The sequence below is a fragment of the Malaclemys terrapin genome, assembly GCF_027887155.1.
Source record: "Malaclemys terrapin pileata isolate rMalTer1 chromosome 20 unlocalized genomic scaffold, rMalTer1.hap1 SUPER_20_unloc_1, whole genome shotgun sequence".
NCBI classification, from domain to species: domain Eukaryota; kingdom Metazoa; phylum Chordata; order Testudines; family Emydidae; genus Malaclemys; species Malaclemys terrapin.
The window spans coordinates 1,393,052-1,409,739 of NW_026530188.1; the positions used below are offsets into that span (position 1 = coordinate 1,393,052).

At 60.8% G+C, this 16,688-nt stretch overlaps 2 protein-coding genes across 3 annotated transcripts; both read left to right on the forward strand.

Annotated features, from left to right (window-relative positions):
- Positions 1–587: 587 nt before the first annotated feature.
- Positions 588–8,049, forward strand: WAS (WASP actin nucleation promoting factor). The gene is made up of 12 exons (XM_054014801.1): positions 588–771; positions 1,538–1,678; positions 1,959–2,045; positions 2,423–2,519; positions 2,642–2,683; positions 2,823–2,876; positions 3,170–3,347; positions 3,606–3,648; positions 5,166–5,319; positions 5,658–6,079; positions 6,712–6,817; positions 6,920–8,049. Exons 1-12 carry the CDS (start codon positions 658–660, stop codon positions 6,973–6,975), a joined length of 1,494 nt encoding a protein of 497 aa, XP_053870776.1. The 5' UTR covers positions 588–657; the 3' UTR covers positions 6,976–8,049.
- Positions 8,050–9,077: 1,028 nt separating this feature from the next.
- SUV39H1 (SUV39H1 histone lysine methyltransferase) lies at positions 9,078–16,649 on the forward strand. 2 transcript variants are annotated; one of them, XM_054014804.1, is made up of 6 exons: positions 9,078–9,096; positions 10,984–11,129; positions 12,617–13,285; positions 13,635–13,781; positions 16,206–16,335; positions 16,426–16,649. In XM_054014804.1, exons 1-6 carry the CDS (start codon positions 9,078–9,080, stop codon positions 16,560–16,562), a joined length of 1,248 nt encoding a protein of 415 aa, XP_053870779.1. In that variant the 3' UTR covers positions 16,563–16,649. The 2 variants fall into 2 exon arrangements, with proteins under 2 accessions (XP_053870779.1, XP_053870777.1); XM_054014802.1 differs by lacking the exon at positions 9,078–9,096 and having other exon boundaries at positions 10,824–11,129.
- The last annotated feature ends 39 nt before the right edge of the window (positions 16,650–16,688 follow it).

Below are 16,688 nucleotides of genomic sequence, written 5' to 3' on the forward strand. Positions count from 1 at the left end.
GGGGGTGAGTGTGGAGGAGGGGAAGGTGGGGGGAGGGGAGGGGGAGATGGAGGAGGCAGCGGAGGGAAGTTGGGGGGTGAGTGTGGAGGAGGGGGGGTTAAGGAGGAGGGTGTTGCAGGGAGGGGAAGGGGGGAGGAACGGGGCATGGGGTTGGGGGCAGGGCCCTAGCGGTACATTACCCACCATAGAGAGGCAGCTTGAGCCAGTTCCCGGAACAGCCCCTCCCCCACAGCACAGCTAGGCTGCCCTCCTCTGACTTGGGGGGGGTCCCCACACCCCCGAAGGTGCGTCGGACTCAGAAAATGCCCCCACCCCCCCAAATGGCTGCATAGGAACCACAGACCAGGCGCCAGGCGGACGCAACGTTGCCTGAGTTTGCCGAGAGCCTGCGCCCATTGCTCGGCGAGGCAGGCCGGCCCCAACCATCGCCAGGTTTCCCCCCTGTCCCCCAGCTCTCCCGGTGCCCCTCACTCCCAGCCCTGGCTGGGGCCATTCGCAGAGCCCAACTTCCCCAGGCCCCGGGCGCTCAGCGTTAGTCGGTGGTTTTTTCTGCGCTTCCTGTTGAAAAAAGTCCCCGCAACGCGGAAGTTCCCTGGGGCGAGCTCAGGGTGGGGAGAGACCCCGAGAACCCACTGGGGGCTGGAGCCAGGAGCCAGCATGAGTCGGGGGTCCAGGTCAGGGGCGCGAGGGCAGCAGGAGAACGTCCCCTCCCAGCTCCTCCGGGATCATGAAAACCAGCAGGTGTTTGAGCTCCTGGGCCGGAAATGCACGGTGAGGCGTGAGGCCCAGAGGGTGCTGACACCAGGGGCTGGGGGTTGGGAGTGGGGGGCACCGGCAGAGCTGCGGGGGAACCCAGGGCTGCAGGTCGGGAGTTGGGGGCACCGGCAGAGCTGGGGGTACCCCAGGGCTGGGCTGGCAGGGGGCTGCAGGTCAGGAGTGAGGGGCACCGGCAGAGTTGGGGAGCAGACTAGGACTGGGCTAGCAGGGGGCTGCAGGTCAGGAATGAGAGGGACTGGCAGGTCGGGAGTGGGGGGCACCAGCCGGGCTGGGCACAGGGGAGCACTGGGCTAGCAGGGGGCTGCAGTGGAGCAGGGGCACCAGCAGAGCTTGGGGGAGCCCAGGGCTGGGATAGCAAGATGTGGATTGGAAGTGGGGGGCACTGGAAGAGGTGGGGGGGAGCACTGGGCTAGCAGGGTCCTGCAGTGGAGGGGGGGCACCAGCAGAGCTGGGTTAGAAGCGGGCTGCGGGTCAGGAGTGAGGGGCACCTTCATTGCTGCATCCCTCCCCCTCCGCTCAGGAGGAAGTGGGGTGAGCGGTGCTGTCGGGGGCTGTGAGGGGCCCGGCGCGGTGACGTTGGGGAGCCCGGAGCCTCGGCCAACATCGGAAACCAAGATAGGAACTGGCAGCCCCGGGGGGCCACGCTTAGGGCCAGACGAGCCCTTCCCCCATGGCGTTCTGTGCGGCTGTTCCCCAGCCGCCCCAGAGCTGGCTGCATCTCAGGCGCGCTCTCTCTGTAACTCGATTGTCTCTGTGCCAGACCCTGGCCACGTCGGTGGCCCAGCTGTACCAGGCCATGCCCCCCAACAGCCAGGTGTGGGGTAAGCAGGGCTGCGGGGTCCTGTGCCTGGTCAAGGACAACCCCCGGCGCTCCTACTTCATCCGCCTCTTCGATCTCAAGGTGAGTCCCTGTCCTCCCCCCGGCAGCTCCCCATCCCTTCCCAGCACTGGTGAGAGAACCCAGGAGTCCTGGCTCCCAGCCCCCAACCCCCTGCTCTAACCACCAGACCCCACCCCCCTCCCAGAGGCGGGGAGAGAACCCAGGAATTCAGGCTCCCAGCCCCCTGCTCTAACCACTAGACCCCACTCCCCTCCCAGAGTCGGGCAAAGAACCCAGGCATCCTGGCTCCCAGCGCCCCCTGCTGGCGGGGTGCTAACCGGGGTTCCCCTTTCTCTTGCAGGACAGGAGGCTCACATGGGAGCTGGAGCTCTCCAGCCAGCTGGTCTATTCTGCCGTCACCCCCTACTTCCATACCTTCCCCGGGGACGTGAGTATCTGCCCCAGAGGGGGCCGGGGGGCCGGGGTGGGGGGTTGATCAGTGGGGCGGGGCTTCCAGACATAGCCCTGCCCCCGGAGACAACAGTTCAGAGACAGGGGAGTGAAAAGAAGGAGAAAATTGAGGGCTACCAATAAGAAGTGAGGCTGGAAACCCGTATGCCTGGGTTCTCTCCTGGCTCTGGGAGGGGAGTGGGGTCTAGTAGTTAGAGCAGGGGGGGCTGGGAACCAGGACTCCTGGGTTCTCTCCCCAGCTCTGGGAGGGGAGTGGGGGCTAGTGGTTAGAGCAGGGGGCTGGGAGCCAGGACTCCTGGGTTCTCTCCCGGCCCTGGGCCCCCCCAGGACCAGCGAGGTGCCTTTTGCTTTCAGGAATGCCAGGCCGGGCTGAACTTTGCGGACGAGGCTGAGGCCCGCGACTTCTATGCGCTGGTGGAGGAGAAGATCCAGAAGCGACAGCAGCGGATGGGTACGTGGAGGGGTTGGGAGCCGGCCAGTGCCCCCTAGAGGGGACAGGCCCCGTGCCCCATTCCCCGCCCCCCTGAGCCAGCCCGTGCCAGGGTCACAGTGCTTGTTCTCCTCTTTCCTCAGAGAAACGGCAGCTCCCCCCGCCACCTCCCCCGGTCAATGAAGGTGAGTCCCCCTCTATCCCATAGTCCTTTGCAATGGGGGGGAGGGGCAGGTTAGGGGTAGACCCCCCACCAAACTCTCTCACTGGGGGTGGGGGGGCTGGTGACATGGGTCTAACCCCGGCTCTTTTTGTCTCCTTTAGAGCGACGGGCGACGACGCTGCCCCGATCCCCAATGCACGGGGGAGACATGAATGGTAAGTGCTTTGGAGGTGGGGGGCTTGAAAAGGTTAATTCAGCCCCCCACCCCTCCGCCCCACGATGCCCCCCCAGCGCCCGGCCCTGACTAACAGGGGAGAGCGCCCCCTGCCTCACTCCCTGCCCCACGACGCCCCCCAGCGCCCGGCCCTGACTGCCAGGGTAGAGCGCCCCCCCGCCCAGCTCCCTGCCCCACGGCGCCCCCTAGCGCATAGCCCTGACTGCCAGGGCAGAGCACCCCCTGCCCAGCCCCCCAACCTGCTCCCCACAGCCCCATTTCTCTCTCCCGCAGGTCCCAGCAAACAGCCGAATTCCCCCTCCGGCTCCTTGAACCTGATGACAATGGACATCCAGAACCCGGACATCACCTCGTCTCGGTACCGGGGGCTGCCGGTGCCCACAGCCACCGAGAAGAAGAAGGGCAAGAAAAAGATCTCCAAGGCCGACATCGGCGCCCCAAGCGGATTCAAGTGAGAGCTGGCATCAGGGGGGCCGGGAATGGGGCGCGGGGCCTGGCCCCTCTAGGGGGTGCTGGCTCCTGTCTGGCCCCAGGGCGGGGGGCTGGCTGGCTCAGGGGGGCCGGGAATGGTGTGCGGGGCCTGGCCCCTCTAGGGGGTGCTGGCTCCTGTCTGGCCCCAGGGCGGGGGGCTGGCTGGCTCAGGGGGGCCGGGAATGGGACACGGGACCTAGCCCCCTCTAGAACTGGCTAATCTTTGTTCTCCTTCCAGGCATGTCACCCACGTCGGATGGGACCCCAACACCGGCTTTGACGTATGTAGCTTCAGAGACGGGGCATGGTGGGGGTCTGACCCTGGGGTCCCAGGGATCAGAGGGGCTGGGAAGGGGGCCAAGGACGGGACGTGGGGTAAAGCTTCGGCGTTAACAATGTCTGTGTACAGTGGGGAGGGCGGGTTTCACTCTGCTTGTGGCTACCAGGTGTGATGTGGGGTGTGACTGGGCTTCAGTTGCTGTGTGTGGCTGTTTCCCGGCTGCCCCGCCCCAGAGGTGGCTGCATCTTAGCATCCGGTGAGCCATCCCTATGCAGCGTTATGTGCGGCGGTTCCCCAGCTGCCCCGCTCTAGAGGTAGCTGACTCTCAGTGCCAGGCGAGCTATCTCCATGGGGTGTCATGTGCAGCTGTTCCCCAGCTGCCCCGCACCAGAAGTAGCTGCATCTCAGTGCCCCATGGAGCATTATGGGGGCAAATTTAGGGTTTGCTTGAGCCAGGACTGCCCAAGATACCGCCTCCCTGTGGCCCTCCGTCCCCCCAGCTTTTTCCAAACTCGTTTTGTTCTCCCAACGCACATTTGCCCTCAACTGGGGTCAGATCCTGGCTCCGAGCTCCCCCCGCCCTGCCCGCCCAAGCTGCTCGGGGAGTTGGCAGCGTGGCCGTTATTGGCGGTGAGGTTGGTGCGTGCCCACAGGAAAGGGGCAAGTCACAGCCAGCCAGAGGCGCTGCCGGAGCTAGCGGGCGTCTGGATGGCACAAGGGGCAGGGCGCGGTCCTAGCCCCAGGATGTTTTTCGGACTCCAGACAATGTGTTTTCTCCTTGGGGCTCAACTGGGAATTAACACCGGGCCTGTGGCATGCCGCAGTTGGCGGCTAGGTGATCTGGCCTGCAAAATCGATTGCCAGGTTCTCTCGGGACTGTCCCTTTTTTGCTGCAGCTTGTCGGGAAGTCTGGCCGAGGCAGCCAGTGTCACGGGCTCTGGACGGCATGGGGTTTTCCCCTGGCCCTCAAAGGCAGCGGCCCAATAATCTGGTCATGAGACCCTGCAAGAGGATGCGTTGTATGACACTGATCTCAGCCACTTCTGAATGCAGCCACTTCTGGGGCGGAACGGCTGGGAACAGCCCCATATAACGCCACATGGGGAAGGCTCGCCTGGCGCTGAGATGCAGCCAGCTCTGGAGCGGGGTGGCTGGGAACAGCCCCATATAACGCCACATGGAGAAGGCATGCCTGGTGCTGAGATGCAGCCAGCTCTGGGGTGGGGCAGCTGACGTCACCTCCCAGTCGGATCCCTCCAGGAACATCTCCCAGCCGCTTGCTCTGTCCAGTGGGTTAGGCTTTGAGGGGGTCAGTATTAGGGGGTCCCCCGAGGCTGCTGGGGGGGGGGCTAGTTTAAGGCATGATCCATAAAACCCCCATCCCCGGATTTCAGGGGTTGAAGCTTTGTGCTCTGTCCATCTGGGTACCTGCAGCTGGGGGTGGGGAGTGGGGGGTGTGAACTTGGGGGGTGTTCGCCCGGGGATTGAGCCGCCTTCCTCCATCCGTCTCTCTCCTAGGTGAATAACCTGGACCCCGACCTGAAGACGCTCTTCTCCCAGGCCGGGATCAGCGAGGCGCAGCTGACTGACGCCGAGACCTCCAAACTCATCTACGATTTCATCGAAGGCCAGGGCGGGCTGGAGGCTGTGAAGGAGGAGCTGAGACGCCAGGGTGAGCTCTCCCTGTGTGGCGTTATGTGCGGCTGTTCCCCAGCTCCCCATCCCCAGAGGTGGCTGCATCTCAGCGCTGGGCAAGCCGTCCCTGGGCGGCGTTATGTGCGGCTGTTCCCCAGCCGCCCATCCCCAGAGGTGGCTGCATCTCAGCGCTGGGCGAGCCATCCCTGTGCGGCGTTATGTGCGGCTGTTCTCCAGCTGCCCTGCCCCAGAAGCAGCTGCATCTCAGTCCCGGGCAAGCCGCCCCATGTGGCGCTTTGGGATCCGCAGGGAACGGGGTGGGGGAAGAGACTCGTTATAGGCTGGGCTTTAATTGCAGTTCGTTTCTCCCCACAGGTCCAGCACCTCCTCCGCCCCCCATGACCCGATCTGGGCCCCTCCCTCCCCCACCCCCTGCCTCAGCGAGGGGCAGGTCTGGCCCGTTGCCCCCCATCCCAGGCGGCCCCCCACCCCCCTCATCTATGCCAAATAGGGGGCCCGTTCCCTCCCAGCCTCCCAGGGGGCATCTGCCCCCCCCTTGTGGGCCCCCTCCCCAAACCTCCCGGTCTGGTCCGCCCCCCCCTCCGCCTGCTTCTGGGGCAGCCCCCCCACCCCCTCCTCCCCCACCGCCCCCTCCACCCCCAGTCTCTTCAGGGCCTTGTCCCCCTCCCCCACTTCCTTCAGGGGGGGTCAGCTCCCCAGGGGGCCAGCCTGCTCCCCCCGCAAAGGGTCGTGGGGCCCTGCTGGACCAGATCCGCCAAGGCATACAGCTCAACAAGGTGAGCTGTGGGGCAGATAGGGGGCAGGGAGGGAGGTGAGGATGAGGGAGATGGGGGGAAGGGAGGAAGAGAGAGGAGGGCTGAGTGGGGGGGCAGGGATGGAGGAGGTGGGGGGAAGGGAGGGGGACAGGGTGGCTGGGGTGGGTGGGGAAAGGGGCGATGGAGGGCTAGGGGAGTTGTGGGCAGGTGTGGGATATGGAGGGGGTGAGAGAGGGGAGCAGGGATGGGGAGGGGGCGGCTGGCTGGGTGGGGGTGCGAAAGGGGAGTTAGAGCTGGGTTTGGATGTGAGGGTGGGGGAAATGGGCTTTGGTGGTACCAGGGGGGTAGGTGAGTGGGTGCAGGGGGTCTGTGATGGGGGCCCTAGCGGTGCCAGGGGGTGGGTGGGTGCAGGGGGGTCTGTGATGGGGGCCCTGGCGGTGCCAGGGTGGTGGGTGGATGCAGGGGGGTCTGGGCTGGGGGCCCTGGCAGTACCAGGGAGCTGGGTGGGTGCAGGGGGGTCTGTGATGGGGGCCTGGCGGTGCCAGGGGGGTGGCTGGGTGCAGGAGGTCTGTGATGGGGGCCCTGGTGGTGCCAGGGGGTAGGTGGGTGCAGGGGATGGGTGCTGCAGGCCCTGACCCCTCCCTGCATTGCAGACCCCCGAGATGCTGGACTCCCCGCCGCCTGCTCAGAGCTCGGAGGGCCTGGTGGGGGCGCTCATGCATGTCATGCAGAAGCGGAGCAAAGTGATCCACTCCTCAGGTGAGTGGCCCCATCCCGCCTCGGCGGCGGGGAGTGGGTGCCGTGCCCCTCCTCCCCCACCCCCTGCCCCCTCCACCACTCACCCTCCTCTTCCTCCTGCAGACGAAGGCGAGGACAACGGCGGGGACGAGGAGGACGATGACGAATGGGACGACTGAGCTCCGTCCCCAGCAAGAAAAGCTCCCCCCCTTGTGCACTGGGCGCTGTGCCCCACTCCCCTGGGTGATCCCCCAGCCCACCTGGTCCCTTAGCAATAAAGACAGCTCTCCGCTTGACATGCTGCCCCATCTTTTACCCAGAATTCCCCTCCCCAATCCCCCAGCTTCCCCTATCTGCCCCCATCACCCCCTCAAAACCCAGGGCTTGGCAATACCCTGGTCTCCACTGACCTCTTTGGCATCAGAAAGAAACCGATCTCCTTCCAACTTGGCTCCTTGCTTTGATCTCAGCCCGATTGAAAAAACAAGCCAAGTTGGAATCAAGCCCAGCACGGCTCATCAGCGCAGATTTTGGGGTGGATTAAAACCCATTGGTTTGGGTCAGTGTCTGAGTGACAGGACTGGAAGCCAGAGCGCTTGATCTGAGGCCGTGTCTACGCCCCATGTGTTCTGGTGGCACAGTTAGAGAAGATTTAGTGTAGACACTTTCAACGGCAATGGAAGGGGTCTGTAGTTGATCCATCTTGCCGGTAGCTAAGTCGGAGGAAGAATTCTTAGTTGTGTCTATACCTGTGTGTTAGGTCGGCTTGACGATGGTGCTCTGGGGGGTGAATTTTGCACACCCCGAGCGCCATAGCTAGGTTGCTCTCAATTTTGAGCATAGACCGGAGCAGCCACTCTAGACTAATGTCTTGTTATAATGGCGTCGGCGTCACCCGCAATATAGAACTTGCTCGTGAGTTATGGCTTATTCATCTCAAGGCTTGGCAGAAACTGATTTTTATTTGTTTTTTGATCATTTCGACGGAGCAGAGTTTGACTTTTATTTTTCAATCATTTTGATGGCTCGTATCACTGTTTATTTCGAAGGTGGGAAATGATGCGGGTGCGGGGGGGGGTCAGGGAATAATTATTTCATGAGGTTGAGTTCAAAAAGCGAAAGCTTTAAAACACAAAGTCTCTTGAAGATGGACGAAGTCAAGAGCCTCAGCTCAAACTCAGACATGGTCTCAAGTAGCCAGTCAAAGCGATTGTTACTCCTTTGATCTTTATTAAACAACTTTATCAACTGTTTCTCCAGTCGCTTTCATGGCAGCGATCCCAGCACACGGGGGATTTGCTCTGGGGCACAGAATTGGGGAATGGGGCCTTTCCTCTCTAGGTGTACCAGGCTTTGCATCCCACCCCAATAAAACCAGCTGGGAGGCCAGGGAGCGTGACCCCCCCCGCAATCAGACCTCGCCTTTCCCGCGTCAGTAAAACAACTCAGAGTGCCAACCCAGGATCCAAACCCTTGGACCCCCAGTTTCCAAGGGGGCTTTTGTGTTTTGTCATTGGTGTCTGAATTTCACACCCCTTCCCCTGGCCTTGTCATTGGTACCTAGGTGACACCAACCCTACAGGCCTTGACGTTGGCACCTGGGTGATGCCAACCTGCCCCACCCAGCATTGACATTGGCGCCTGGGTGACACCACCCCCCTCCCTGCAGCATTGACATTGGCGCCTGGGTGACGCCAACCCTCCTGGCCTTGACATTGGCGCCTGGGTGACGCCATCCTGCCTCGTGGCCTTGCCGTTAGTGCCAGGCAGTGACTCTGGTGCCAGGGCAAGGGGACCAGGGCAAACCAGGGGTGCTCAGTGATGGGAGGGCAGAATCATGGGGGCGGGGAGAGGGGCTACATATTGTTTTAGGCTGAGGTGTCATTTCTCGGATAGGGTGAGGATCCTTTGCAGTCCCCTCCACCCAGTATGGCGCCAGAAAGGCCCCTCAACTAAGCCACCAGGCGGCCTGTGGGGCAGACTGGGCTGAAACGGGTTAATTTGGTGCCTTGTGAGCCATTTCCGCGACTCTTGCGGTCGCACGGCGGCGCGCAGCACTCTGGGAGATGCAAATGACGCCCGTGGCCGGCGCCTCTGGCGCCAATTGGCTGGCGGGGCGCGTCAATCAGGCCGGGGCGCCCAATGGGAACGGCCGCGGCGGGGAGTGGCGGGGCACGTCGCTCTCCCCCCCCCCCCCTCTGGCCACGCCCCTTGGGAGGAAAAGTTTCGGGCGGCCCCAGTGGCTGGAGGGGAAAAAAAAAAAAAAAAAAAAAAAAAAAAGATGGCGGAAAATTTAAAAGGTGAGCGAGGGAAGCCGCCGCGCGCGGAGCGTGGCGCGAGGCCGGGCTGGGCGCGCGGCGGGAGAGGCGGCCGCGGGGGGAGGGGGCGGTTTCTATGAGGAGCGGCGCGAGCGCGGAGCTAGTTCCCCCCTCCCCCCCCCGCTCTCCTTCTTTCCCGGCGCGCGAGGCGGCAGCAGAAGCGACCGTTAAGGAAGGAGGGGGCCGGTTGAGAGCGCGCGAGTGGAACGTTCAGGGGGCTGCCCTCGCGCGCAGGGCGGGAGACGGGGCTGGGCGGAGTGGGGGGGAGGGGCGCACGTGACCCTAAGGGTGCCCCCACCCCACTAACACAGAGCACCTCCCCTTTGTAGGCTGGCATTGACCCCCCCCCCGCGTACGCCCACGCCAACCTCCTGACACAGGGTGACCCCCCCATATGCTCATACCAACCCCCCCCGATGCAGGGTGACCCCCCCTCGGACGCTCACGCCAACTCCCTGACACAGGGTGACGCCCCCATATGCTCATGCCAGCCCCCCGATGCAGGGTGACCCCCCCGGATGCTCACGCCAACTCCCTGACACAGGGTGACCCCCCCATATGCTCATGCCAGCCCCCCGATGCAGGGTGACCCCCCCGGACGCTCACGCCAACTCCCTGACACAGGGTGACCCCCCCATATGCTCATGCCAGCCCCCCGATGCAGGGTGACCCCCCCCGGACACTCACGCCAACTCCCTGACACAGGGTGACCCCCCCATATGCTCATGCCAGCCCCCCGATGCAGGGTGACCCCCCCCCGGACGCTCACGCCAACTCCCTGACACAGGGTGACCCCCCCATATGCTCATGCCAGCCCCCCGATGCAGGGTGACCCCCCCCGGACGCTCACGCCAACCCACCCGACGTGGGGTGACCTGCCCTGGACGCTCACGCCAACCCCCTGACATGGGGTGACCCCCTGTATGCCCACAATGATCCCCGTGACATGGGGGTGACCCCCCCGTATGCCCAAGCCAAGCGCCCGATGCTGAGTGACCCCCCCCATACGCTCACACCAACCCCCTGTATGTGGGGTGAAGCCTCTGTATGCTCATGCCAACCCCCTGACACAGGGTGAACCCCCTATATGCTCATGCCAACCCCCCAACGCAGGGTGACTCCCCGGATTCTCGCACCAACCCCCTGGACATTCACGCCAACCCCCCGGACGTGGGGTGACCTCCCCCGTACGCTCACGCCAACCCCCTGACACGGGGTGACCCTCTCTGTAAGCTCACACCAAGCCCCTGATGTGGGGTGACTCCCCCCCCGGACGCTCACACCAAGCCCTCGATGCAGGGTGACCCCTTCCTGGACACTCACGGCAATCCTCCCTAGACATGGTGACCTCTCCCTGTACGCTCATGCTAACCACGTGCTCATGACAACCTCCGGATGAGGGGCAACCCTCGGAAAAGGGGTGAGCCACTCCCCATGCGCGTGCTCGGGCTGACCTCCCCTCCCCTGGTAGGCTTACCAGTCCCCCGATGTGGTGACTTCCCCCTCCTCCCCCCAGTACCCTTTGGTGAAACCCTCAATACAGTGTGAGCCCCCCCAGACACTCAGGCCAATCTCCCCGATGCAAGGGGACTCCCTCTAAGTCACGCAGCCCCCCAACAGTTCCTGCTATCCTCCTGTTGATGCCCTGACATGGTGACCCCCCCCCAGCTGTGACCCCTGGTCGCCCCCTTGCACTTTGGCCCTTTCCGATGTCACAGGTCTGCTGGTGCCCCTCACTCCGGACCTGCAGCCCCCACTGGCCAAGCCCTGGGCTCCCCCCACACACAGTGATTCCCCCCCTTCCCTGGGGTCCCTCCCCTCCCTGCCCGGCTGGTGCCAGCCCCCTAACGCTGCCCCGTGTGCCCGCAGGCTGTGCCGTGTGCTGCAAGTCCTCATGGTCCCAGCTGCAGGACCTGTGCCGGCTGGAGAGGGTTCGCTGCCCCTCGCTAGGCATCACCCGCAGGAACCTCAGCCACTTCGAGGTGGAGTTCCTGTGCGATTACAAGAGAGTGCGGGTGAGTGTGCCAGCCTGCGATCCCTCCCGGGATTCCCCCCCCCCCACAGCTGGGAAACCCCCACGTCCAGTACCCCTTCGGCCCGGGTCCCCCCTGCAGCCCAAAAACCCCTGCCTCCCATTCCCCCCCACCTCCAATTCCCCCCCGCAGCCCGGACCCCCTCACCTCCAATTTCCCCCCCCGCAGCCCAAAAACCCCTGCCTCCAATTCCCCCCCGCAGCCTGGACCCCCCCACCTCCAATTCCCCCCCTGCAGCCCAGAAACCCCTGCCTCCAATTCCCCCCCACCTCCAATTCCCCCCCGCAGCCCGGACCCCCCCCCCCGCCTCCAATTCCCCCCCTCCCGCAGCCCAGAAACCCCCGCCTCCAATTCCCCCCCACAGCCCGGACCTCCCCCGCCTCCAATTCCCCCCCCCCTGCAGCCCAAACCCCCCTGCCTCCAATTCCCCCCCACCTCCAATTCCCCCCTGCAGCCCAGAAACCCCTGCCTCCCATTCCCCCCCACCTCCCATTCCCCCCCGCAGCCCGGACCCCCCCACACCTCCAATTCCCCCCCGCAGCCCGGACCCCCCCACCTCCAATTCCCCCCCTGCAGCCCAGAAACCCCTGCCTCCATTTCCCCCCCGCAGCCCAGAAACCCCTGCCTCCATTTCCCCCCCGCAGCCCAAAACCCCCCACCTTCAATTTCCCCCCTGCAGCCCAGAAACCCCTGCCTCCAATTCCCCCCCACAGCCCGGACCTCCCCCACCTCCAATTCCCCCCTGCAGCCCAGAAACCCCTGCCTCCAATTCCCCCCCCGCAGCCTGGATCCTCCCACTTCCAATTCCCCCCCACAGCCTGCAGCCCCCTGCCTCCAATTTCCTCCACAGCCCGGATCCCATTCGCCCTTGCAGCTCAGATTCCCCCCACCTGTAGTCCAGATCCCCCTGCCTCCAATTCCCCACCTGCAGCCCAGATCCCTCCCCCCCCCACCATCTGTAGTCCAGATCTCCCCCTGTGGCCTCCAATTTCTCCCCCCCAGCCAGGATCCCCCCTGCCCCCGCCCCCAATTTCTCATACAGCCCCAATCTCTTCTCCCTGGTGCCCCCCATCCTGATCCCCTCTGCCTGGCACCCCCAAACACATGACTCCGCCCAAGACTGATTCTGCCTGTGTAGGGATACCCTGCTCCACACCTGCCTCCCCCGGGTGGGCTCAGAAATGGGGCCTGGGGCATAAACAACCGGGCAGAGGAGTGTGGTTGGTAAAGGAGTAGGGAAAAGCCCAGTGAAAGCCATCCAGGACTCCTGGGTTCTATCCCTGGCTCTAGTGGTTAGAGCAGGGGGGGCTGGGAGCCAGGACTCCTTGGTTCTCTTCCTGGCTCTGAGAGGAGGTCTAGTGGGTCACAGAGGGGATGGGGCGGGGAGCTGTCTGGGAGCCCGGACTCCTGGGTCCCATCTCTGGGAGGGGGCGTGGCTACGCCCGCTGACGGGCAGGTTCTGGTGGCAGGAGGAGGAGTTCTACCTGGTGAAGTGGCGCGGCTACCCGGAGTCAGAGAACACCTGGGAGCCGCGGAAGAACCTGCGCTGCGTGGGCCTGCTGAAGCAGTTCCACAAGGACCTGGAGCAGGCCTGGATCCGGCGGGACGGCAAGCCCAAGAAAAACGCCCGCTGGCTGGACCAGGGCGTGGCGAACTACGTGGTGCAGAAAGCCAAGCAGCGGCGGGCCCTGTGGCGCTGGGAGCGCCAGCTGAATGCCAAGCGCAACCACAAGGGGCGCATCATGGTGGAGAACGAGGTGGATCTCGATGGGCCGCCCCGGGACTTCGTCTACATCAACGAGTACAAGGTGGGCGAGGGCATCTCCCTCACCCAGGTGGCGGTGGGCTGCGAGTGCCGTGACTGCCTGGCGGAGGCGGCCGGCGGCTGCTGCTGCCCCGGTGCCTCCCGTCACAAGTTCGCCTACAACGAGCTGGGCCAGGTGCGCATCCGGGCAGGGCTGCCCATCTACGAGTGCAACGCCCGCTGCCGCTGCGGGGCCGAGTGCTCCAACCGCGTGGTGCAGCGGGGCATCCGCTACGATCTGTGCATCTTCCGGACCGCCAACGGGCGCGGCTGGGGCGTGCGCACCCTGGAGAAGATCCGCAAGAACAGCTTCGTCATGGAGTATGTGGGAGAGGTACGGAGCGCCAGGCGGCCACCTCTAGGGTGGGGCAGCTGGGGAACAGCCACACACAGTGTCATATGGGGATGGCTCGCCTGGCGCTGAGATGCAGCCACCTCTGGGGCGGAGCAGCTGGGGAACAGCTGCACATAATGTCACGGGCGGGGGGCTCACCTGGCATGGAAATGCAGCCACTGCTAGGGCGGGACAGCTGGGGGACAGCAGCCACATGTCTGCCGCATGGGGATGCTTCCCTAGTGCTGAGATACAGCCACCTCTGGGGCGGGGCGGCTGGGCAACAGCCACACAGAGTCCCCCAGTGCTGTGCTCCCGGCATGAGCCCATCCCATCCCGTCCCTCCCAGATCATCACATCAGAAGAGGCGGAGCGACGAGGGCAGATCTACGACCGCCAGGGTGCTACCTACCTCTTTGATCTGGACTACGTGGAGGATGTTTACACAGTGGACGCTGCCTACTACGGCAACATCTCACACTTCGTAAATCACAGCGTGAGTGGGGGCGCATGGGGGAGCCCACGGGGAAGGGTGGGGCTGGAGGAAGCCTGGGTGTGGACAAAAATCAGTGATTGAAAAACAAACAAAAAACATACCTCTCCCCCCGATTTTTTTTTAATGTAAATTAAATAGGCGGGTTTTTTTCTTAGAAGAAAAAAATGATTTAAAACAAAGTTTGAAACGTTGACAACGTATGTAAAGGCCCCCCCACTTTGAGAATCTATGGACATCATTTAAATCACATTCACTAGACAGCCGGGCATGTGTGCTGTGGAGGGGTGGAAGAAAGCTGAAGCAGTGAACTGGTGGAAATCGCTGGCTTGGCTCACGTATTTTGTAGGGAGAATATTTGCTTCAGTTCAGTTTATTCACCGAGCTCAGTTCAATGGCCAGTCCATTGCAAGTTAAGAAACCGGTCAGGAGCTGGCAAAGCAGGAATGCTTGGTTTCCTCTTCCAGTCTCTAAAGAAAAACTCGGTGGGAGAGGACGAGAGCTACTAGATCTAAAAGCCTGAAGGATATGGAGACTAGAAACAATCAGTTTAAATTCACTAATTACCCTGAACGCTCCCTTTGTTTACTAAATCCATTTTAAATGCAAACCACGTTTTGATATTCCTCCTATTTTCTTCTGTATCCAGCACGTTCAAGGTAGTTTTATTAAACTGATTAAAAATACCTGTTTCGTTTTCAGTGCAAAACATGGTTTGATAAACTACTTTTTTCTTCTTCTGCCTCCAGTGCATTTTAAGGGCATTTTATTGAACTGATTAGAAATAATTAAATAAATAAAGAATTCACTAAAAATAACACTCTGGTTACCTTCTCCAGACCTGAAGAAGCTCTCTGTGGAGCTTGAAAACTTGTCCCTCCCACCAACAGAAGTTGGTCCAGTAAAAGATATTTACCTCACCCACCTTGTCCAACTAAAACAACTTAGTTCTAAACGCAAACATTTGTAGATAAACTACTTTTTTCTTCTTCTACACCCCGCACGTTGAAGGGAGGTTTTATTTAATGAATGAAAAATAACTCAGTTTTCAATGCAAAACCATGTTTTTATAAACTCATTTTTGTTCTTACGCATCAAGCACATTTGAAGGTAGTTGTCATGGAATTAACAGTAGCTCAGTTTTAAATGCAAACCCTGTTTTGATAATCTCTACTTTTGTTTTTCCATACGCATCCTGCACATTTTATGGTCGTTTTATTGAACGAATTAAAGCAAAACAATTTAAAATCTTTTTGTGCATTTTTCATTAGTTTCCATCCAAATTAAACTTCAACAAACCATGAGCTGAAACCCCATCCCCCCCAAAAAACCTGAATAAGAAATGTCATTCACCAAATTCTAACATCATAAAAAAGTAAAATTTAAGAATCCAAATAGACAACATATAATATATAATTCATCTTAATACATTGCATTAGTGTAATATTAACATTCACAAATTACACTAATATAATGTATTAAGATTAATGAATGATGATATAAGTAGGCTTGGCAGAATTCATTTTTTATAATTTCGGTGGACAAAATTGATGTTTATTTTTAATAATTTTTCCTGATTTAAATATTCACAGTTGTTGGACGTTGTGTGTGAGAGAGAGATGGGGGGTTAGACAATAGGGTAGGTCAGGCGATCATTATATAATGACAGTAGATGCTGAGATTCAAAAAGTTAAAATTTTATAGCTGTTAGAACAAACACCACATATCAAGATAGTCAAAGTCAATATCCTTCAAGCCGCATTTTTCTTACTTTGCCTAGCCCTCAATTTCGATCACGTTTGTGGGTGTGCGATGAAACTGACCTTTACCGACACTGACCAACAAAAATCAAATCCTTCCAAGTGGAGATCTAGGCTGTATGTTAATATGATAATATAATTCGTTAATATTAATACATCATATTATCCTACCTATGGGTATTTCTAAATGACAACATAATGTATTAATATCAATTCTATTTGAATCGGATCATTCATTAATAAATAATAAGGTAATTGCTTAAATAAATGTGTGTAAATGTAGCGTGTCCTGCGGGTTAGTGAAAAGAAGGGCCAGGTTTGGGGCAAAGGCGACATTTAGTTGCCAATTACCATGTTTTAACGGTTACCAACCAACGAGCTCGGCTTTTCCCTAGGGAGAGAATTGAAAAGGACCGACGCAAAAGGGGGTTGAAAATCCGGGGTCTCCACTTGCCAATTCAAAGTGGTGATTTAAATCGCTTCAGTTTCAGTGGCTCCACCCTGGGGGGTGGGTCCCTGGAGAAGGGCTGGGCAAGGGGAGGGAGCTGGTGGCACCTGGCGAGGGAAGGGGTATTTGGGGAGATAGGTGGGGGGGGCATGTGGGTGAGGGGTGCAGGGCTATGGCAGCTTTGTCTGGCCCCACTCACCTGCCCCCTCCCTGGCGCAGTGCGACCCCAACCTGCAGGTGTACAACGTGTTCATAGACAACCTGGATGAACGGCTGCCGCGCATCGCCCTCTTCGCCACGCGGCACATCCGGGCCGGGGAGGAGCTCACCTTTGACTACAACATGCAGGGTGAGTGCCTGCCAGGGGGGCCTGGCCCCACTGCTTGGGGGAGCCCTGGGGTGGGATCCTCCCCCTGATGCCTTCTCTCCTCCCCCGCAGTGGACCCGGTGGATGCAGAGAGCACACGGATGGACTCCAACCTGGGCCGGGCCGGTGGCCTGGCCGGCTCCCCCAAGAAGCGGGTGCGGATCGAGTGTAAGTGCGGGGCTGAGTCCTGCCGGAAGTACCTCTTCTAGCCCCTGCGTGCCCTGCCGGGGGTCTGGGACCCACGGCCGCCACCGCGCAGGGCTCTGGGGGGCCCATGCCCACCCTTCCCCCATTGGACTTACCTCACCTGCCCGCTTCCCCCTCCTGTCAAGGGG

Excerpts from the sequence above, each read along its gene's own strand:
- WAS (XM_054014801.1), top strand. The coding sequence starts at position 658 with ATGAGTCGGGGGTCCAGGTCAGGGGCGCGAGGGCAGCAGGAGAACGTC. Across the intron at positions 3,649-5,165 it reads ACCCCAACACCGGCTTTGAC|GTGAATAACCTGGACCCCGA; the intron begins GTATGTAGCTTC and ends TCTCTCTCCTAG. Across the intron at positions 6,080-6,711 it reads AAGGCATACAGCTCAACAAG|ACCCCCGAGATGCTGGACTC; the intron begins GTGAGCTGTGGG and ends CCTGCATTGCAG.
- SUV39H1 (XM_054014802.1), top strand. The coding sequence starts at position 10,824 with ATGTCACAGGTCTGCTGGTGCCCCTCACTCCGGACCTGCAGCCCCCAC. Across the intron at positions 11,130-12,616 it reads GCGATTACAAGAGAGTGCGG|GAGGAGGAGTTCTACCTGGT; the intron begins GTGAGTGTGCCA and ends TTCTGGTGGCAG. Across the intron at positions 13,782-16,205 it reads CACACTTCGTAAATCACAGC|TGCGACCCCAACCTGCAGGT; the intron begins GTGAGTGGGGGC and ends TCCCTGGCGCAG.